At 39.4% G+C, this 6,923-nt stretch overlaps 1 protein-coding gene across 1 annotated transcript; it reads right to left on the bottom strand.

The window, feature by feature from the left end:
- Positions 1 to 535: 535 nt before the first annotated feature.
- afmid (arylformamidase) lies at positions 536 to 6,322 on the bottom strand. Its single transcript, XM_084076503.1, has 10 exons — positions 6,164 to 6,322; positions 5,482 to 5,586; positions 4,578 to 4,626; positions 4,379 to 4,464; positions 4,220 to 4,292; positions 3,945 to 4,042; positions 3,562 to 3,640; positions 2,963 to 3,098; positions 2,242 to 2,346; positions 536 to 1,931 (listed from the first exon to the last, which is right to left on the bottom strand). The coding sequence occupies exons 1-10, from the start codon at positions 6,210 to 6,212 to the stop codon at positions 1,902 to 1,904; spliced, it is 810 nt and encodes a 269-aa protein (XP_083932629.1). The 5' UTR covers positions 6,213 to 6,322; the 3' UTR covers positions 536 to 1,901.
- Between the last annotated feature and the right edge of the window lie 601 nt (positions 6,323 to 6,923).

Here is a 6,923-nt window from a genome sequence, read left to right as displayed (position 1 = left end):
TGAGGTAAAGTCTAGCTAGTTACTGATGTCACAGTTGTGCAAGAGCCCATCTTTTTGGGGGGAACAGCAATAAATTATAATGGACCATTTCATTTGTTACCCACATAAACAGCCTTATTGCAAAACTCCAATCTCACCAATACACCCATTATAATTGAACAGAAATCAGCAGAGACAAATATCAACATTTATTTATGTTCTTCATAATCCTACAATAATAACAGTGAACACAACAATCATGTAAACAGTTATTTTAAGATGCTTGACTGTGGACTGTGTGACTGTTTTTCCCTTACAAATATATATATGGTGTCGTTCTATGTATAATTGAAAAGTGCAAAAATACACAATTAACAGATGTTAGCCAAGTGTGGGTGACACTTTTGACTAAAGTAACTGATAAAGCTGATAAGGGAATGAAAATCCTGCTCCATGTTGATAAAAACCTTTTTCTAGTTAAACAGCTGAAAACCCAGAGTAAAAAAGAAAACCCAGAGTAAAAAAGATGAGACGGAATCAAACAGACACAGGCTGGTTCTCAAGTTAAAAAGTTGACATTGTATTAAGAGGGAGAATCAATACACGAGCGAGGCACCGTACAGCAAAATATCCCTCTGACTAAACAGTCAATGATCATAATAGTTTTACACAAAGGAAGATATCAGCTCTGACGATGACAGCTGGCTATGTAGAGCCCGCTCAAAGGTTGAGAGAGAAGATGGCTATGTGATGGTGTGACAGTGGACATCTTGGACAAACAGCGTCCAAATGTCTCGAACAGCACTTTGAATCGGCTCTGACCAGCGTCGCTGGAGGTGTTGTTGCTTTGTCATAGATGGTCAAGTTAAATCCAATGAGCTGTTATTGTATTCCTCCAGAGATAATCAGTGACCTCGGAGGGCCTGCGCTCTGTACAGCTCAAAACACATGCAGTCTCTAGAGGAAAGGGGAGAACTAATACTAGGATACGTTCCGTACAACCTCGAACTTAATAAAATCATAGGATTGGAAGGCAAACTTGAGTTATGCCAAGATGGCACGCTACAATATGATATGATGACAGATACCAAGATCATTCATAGAATAGATAGTTGTTTAGACCTATCAGTAACTATCATTCAATTCCCAGCCTGATGTGCTGTATTATGACATTTGCAATATCTTGATATGATGAGGTCATATTATCCTAACTTCAGTATTCATTGTCATGGCATTACAGATAGTCAGAAACACAGAAAATAAAATAATACAATGTCAATTGTTTTGAAATTACAGGGTCCCCACACATTTTTAGCAATGAATTTCCAAAACTTTTCCAAAACTTTTCCAGAATATTTAGCCCAATTTCCAGGCCTATATAACAATCATTCGGCGCAATAATGTGTCTCTTACTCCTATGTAGAATGCCCAAAGATAGGCAGTGTAGCAAAAATAAAGTTTGAGACATACATTAGGCTGCCGTCACACAGCCCGTTCGGCGAAAAACTACTTATGTTACATATTTCGTGTAATATTATTCATGTTTATGAAAATGTTTTGTTTTAACAAAATCAATAGCCAAAAACAATGCATAGCCAAATATTTTTCCAGGACCCTTGATAAATTCCAGGACCTTTGATGATGTTTGATCAATTTCAAACCTTTTCCAGTACTGGATTTTTTTTTTTTTTTTTTCAAAATATTTCCAGGAATTTCATGACCGTGGGGACCCTGAAATTAACATGCCACGCTTACTATGTGTGGTGACTGAACCAGACATGTTTTGGCCAATCCATGACATAGGCTATACAGTGATTATTACTATAACACTGATTTTCTTTTCTCAGTAACCGCTCAGTAACAGGCAGTTCTGTGTAGAGGTGTTTATGTTGATAGAAAATGGAGGCGGAAAATTGCTCTTCTCAGCCTTTCCCCATCATTTTCAACAGGAGCTAAGAACGAAAGTAATAAGGAAAGAAGATAGGGGGGATGGAAGGAAGGAAATGATGGAGGAGGAAATAATGGAGAGAAGGTAGGAAAATAGAAAGAAAAGAAGGTAAAAAAAAGCCAACACTGATTAATGCCATCTGCTATAAAATTGCTCAACAGTAACAGTTATTTGTACGACTTTTCTTTTATGTGTTATCAGTTATCACTAGGGTAATAATATTACTGTAATATAAAAACAAACAAACATCATAACTAATGCACTGGACTGTATTCCCTGTCTAATTAACTGGGGTTGGTGTGTGTAGCAAGTACCATTGTTAAGTGATAGTCCCCATCCACCAGTTGTTCTATGATATTGAAGTGGTCTGTGTTGGGCACATCCTCCATTGTCACATTTACTCCTGAAGCCGCCAGTGCCTTTAAAGGTCAGGGAAGGGAAGAGAAGAAAACGGTTGAATGGGCATGATGAAAAACACTTCTGTGTTGTAAGGCTAGTATCAGTCATCTATTTGATGATGAACTTGCCACATTGGTGGCCTGCTAACCTTCACAGAGACCAATAAAAGAGTATTTCTGCCACCTGCTGGTAGGTGCTCATTTAAGTAACCATGTCATTAACTGGTAGACAGACAGTTCTGGTGCTCTAGGGCAGTGGTTCTCAACCTTTTCAGGCCATGACAACCCAAAATAATCATATTTTAACTGGGGACCCTCCACCCTGACAATCACTTGGAATTGCAGGACTTGAGCACTACATTTTGTTTAGATCGGTTCCACAGATAAAATATAGTGTACATATTTTTTTTGCCTATTTCTTATATTATTTGACAATTTGGCCAATGTTTGAACAGTTTTTATAGATTGTTTGTTGATTACTTTTGATGCAGTAATGGCCTTTTTTTCTTTTCTTTCAGTATTAAAAAGGTCTTATAAAATAAGTCCTTAAATTGTCACCTTACTGTCAAAATGATGTGGGGACCCCCCTGGGGGTCCTGACCACAGGTTGAGAACCCCTGCTCTATGGAATACTAACTTTGTAGTAATCTTCTGATTGCTTCCGGAACTCTGGGGAGTCGTTCTTTGCCATGGCAACCACAATGTTACAGCTGGAGGAAGAAAGTTTGAGCTGGGGGACCAGTTTACTGGGGCTATTCCTCACTGCTACTTCCCTGTAAAGAACAGAGGAAACAAACACTGAGAGGCACTGATAGTTACGAGTATACACTGGACACACATATACTGTGCTACATTCACAAAGAAAAACAAGAAAGAAAATGTTGTAACTTTGCAACTCCACCAATACGCTTGAACGGCAAAAACTAGTCACCAAAAGGTGACTTTTTTTTTTAAATAGGACTTCAGTGGTTAAACTTTGTTGAGCTATCCAGGTAAAATCACTACACATAAAACCAATGCTCACACAAAAACAAATCACACGAAACAGTTCCTTCAAGCCTGAGTTATACTCTGTTGCAAGTCGGTGTTGCATGCTAGAAATAGCAGATTTACAAGCTGTTGTGAGCTTGCACTGTAGATCTGCTATTTTTGGTGCGCAACATGACACTCAACCAAGTATAAATCAGGCATCAGACCGAAACTGAGAGCAGTGAGTGTACTGCAACATGTACATACTCTGTCATCTTGAGAGGCTCGTTGACGTAGGTGGGGAGAATAGGCAGGAGGTCGTAGATACCACTGACCAGGAAGGCACCTGAGGGGTGTAAGGGTAGACGGGAAACCTGTTGAGGCATTTGGGATGTGTGTGTGTGTGTGTGTGTGTGTGTGTGTGTGTGTGTGTGTGTGTGTGTGTGTGTGTGTGTGTGTGTGTGAGAGAGAGAGAGAGAGAGAGATAACTAAGACAAGATGTGAGGGAAGCAGTGGAACAAGAGAGAGAAAGGCACTACTTACCTACCTGCCTGCTCACTCATGTGAGCTGCTCTCGATAACAGTGTCAGCTACACAAGGAAGCTGTAAACACTCATTCCTGCCCTCTCCTCTCACCTGGTAGGCCTCACCTTTGATCTGAGGGGTGATGTCGTATTGTGACCAATCAGTGGACAGGATCATGGCAGCCAGGTGAGCACCAGCGGAGTGACCACACAGGTACAGGCCACTGAGGAAGAGATGTGTTGGATCTCAGAAGAACGAAAATACTTTCACCACCCATACAGCAGGTAAAGGAAAAGAAGGATGAATCGGTTGTTGTAGCAGCCAACCTAAACACATTGCATTAAGATTAGCTTGAAAAGAGTTGCCAGTGAAGCTAGGAAGAACAAGCAAAGTGCAGTACCTGATGTGACAGTACTGCTGAATGACAGACACCACACTCTTACGCACCTGGGACACCATCAGGTCCATATTGCCTGAGAAGTAAGTAAGTAATGAAGAGAAAAGGGTCAGAATTTCTACTACACTGCAGTTATTATGGCACAAAAAGCCAACCCTTTACCTTTGGGAGCGACGTCATATCCAACAGCAACCACCACCACACCTTTTTGGACCAGTGGGACTGCCATAAAGCCCGATTCCTCCTTACTGTATGTGAAGAGAGACGGTCAGTGAGATTTTCATTTGAAGCAACTCTGTGATGCATAAGAGTCAATATGTTGGTGAATACTGTGCAGCCCTTTCATAAAAAAGAATATTACCTGAGGAACTGCCAGTAGCCTCCATGTATGTAGATAACCAGGGGCATGTCTAAAACAAAGGGAGATTAATTAGTCATGATATGATAGAACAGAGGACAACAATACAGAACAGAACAGAACAGAACAGAACAGAACAGAACAGAACAGAACAGAACAGAACAGAACAGAACAGAACAGAACAGAACAGAACAGAACAGAACAGAACAGAACTAGTTCAGTATCACTGTGGGGATAAAACATCTTTAATGCATTGTTAAAGGAATAGTTCACCCCCCCAAAAAAATCTATCGATTAGTCACCCCATGGAAACTTGAATTTTGTTTTGTTTTTGTCGCATTCCTAAAACAATAATTTGATGACCACCGGACCTTTGTGTCTCCTAACGGAACCGCTGCCGGTCATCAAATTATTGGCTTAGGAATGCGACAAAAACAAAAAAATATCCATGAATTCAAGTCTCCATGGGGTGACTAATCCATAGAAAAAAAGTCATTTTGGGGTGAACTATCCCTTTAATATACTGAACGGAATAGAGTCTACAAAGTATTGTTGGAAGTGAAACTGTCACATATATATATATATATATATATATATATATATATATATATATATATATATATATATATATATATATAGGCATCTATGGTCTAACACACACACACACACACACACACACACACACACACACACACACACACACACACACAGTTCCATTGAGCAAGGCGCTGAACCCTAAGACTGTGTCAGGGGCACCATATTGAAGGCAACCCGCTACTATGACCTCTCTGTAGAAACAAATGCGTGCAAATGTTTACAGAAACCAGTGGTAGTGTAGGCCTACATCTAAAGTGGGATATGCAAAAAGAACCTTATTTATTTACAATAAAGGGATGTCTTAACTCACCCAGAGAATTGGTATTGGGTATGTAAGCATCCAGTTTCTCTCCTTCTCCATCTCCATAGGGCACATTCAACAAGGTCTGGGCCAGGCCACGAGCACGTTCAGTACCTGGATAACGTTACAAATGAACACACACAAAAACGTTCACAATATTGACATTTAAACACTTAGAGTGAGTGCTTTTTAAATTGTCTCTTATATGTCATCATGATTTGAGTGTGTGGGGATCTCATTTTAAACAAGCTTAGTTTAGTAGACCTTGTATTGTGAATCTGTACTTCCATGTACTGTTTTTGTCATGTCTTACTAAATAAAGTAAATCAATCAATCAATCAATCAATCAATCAATCAATCAATCAACCAACCAACCAATCAATCAATCAATCAATCAAATCAATCGAACAAGCACTTCATCCCTTTGTTTAGTTTATTCTATTAAAGGTTAGTCCGTCGGTAGCAGAACGGGATGCACTGATTGATGTAGGCTAGGCCTATAATAAACACAATAATGTGCAGCAAGTGCAAGTATTTCCTTCACAACAAGTCTAACCAGTCCGTACGTAGGCTACACCCACTGACAGATCTCAGCAGCAGTAGCGCTAGACTCCAGCCAGTTCAAATCAAATATCTGATCTGATAATGAATGTAAAGCGGAACAAACGTAGCCTAGAACAAACGACCAAACCTTCTTTGAGCGCCGCGACGTGCGCTTTGATCACGTCGTCCGCCGACATTCTGTGTGACCACTGACTTGGGGAGTATTGCCTCTCGAGCTCCTGTCCGACGGGGGCGAGAAGCAGAGAGTTCACATTCACAACAAGCCGCTCGGCTAGTGTGCTTATAGTCCTTATTTTACCCATGCATTTTTGTAAGACACATAGATATGTTCCTCACAGCTGTAGTTGTAGGCCTATATAAGTGTATTGAATATTAATATTATTATCATTAGTATTATGGCTATAAACTTGAAAATATTTAATTGGACCCTCTGCTTATTCTAACAGTTGCCACTGAAGCCAATGTCAACAGTCAGATTCTAAACAAGGCAAATAAATACCCTGTGTCTGTCTAGTGAGCACTGAGCAGCTGCTGAAGATCTGTCAAACAGCGCTGCTATGGTGAACAGCACTCTCTGGCGTTTAGAGGGATTCTAACTTCAGAGATCAAAAAAAGAAAAAAACTGTTGTCAAACAATGCCTGCAGTTCGTATATAGTGGCTGATAGAGGGGGGGAAATCAATATATATATATATATATATATATATATATATATATATATATATATATATATATATATATATATATATATATATATATATATATATATATAATATTTTTAAATGTAGGCTTAAAGTTACCTAGAATCCCTTTAAATCATGAAGTTACAGCTCAGTATTCTAAGTAACAAAGCTCGACAAAACAGATTGCAAGAATTCCTGTTCTGCC

This window comes from Gymnoscopelus microlampas, assembly GCF_963454915.1.
Source record: "Gymnoscopelus microlampas genome assembly, chromosome: 2".
In the NCBI taxonomy this organism is placed as follows: Eukaryota; Metazoa; Chordata; class Actinopteri; order Myctophiformes; family Myctophidae; genus Gymnoscopelus; species Gymnoscopelus microlampas.
The sequence above is the reverse complement of the archived record's forward strand: the minus strand, read 5'-3'. Positions and strand labels throughout refer to the sequence as shown.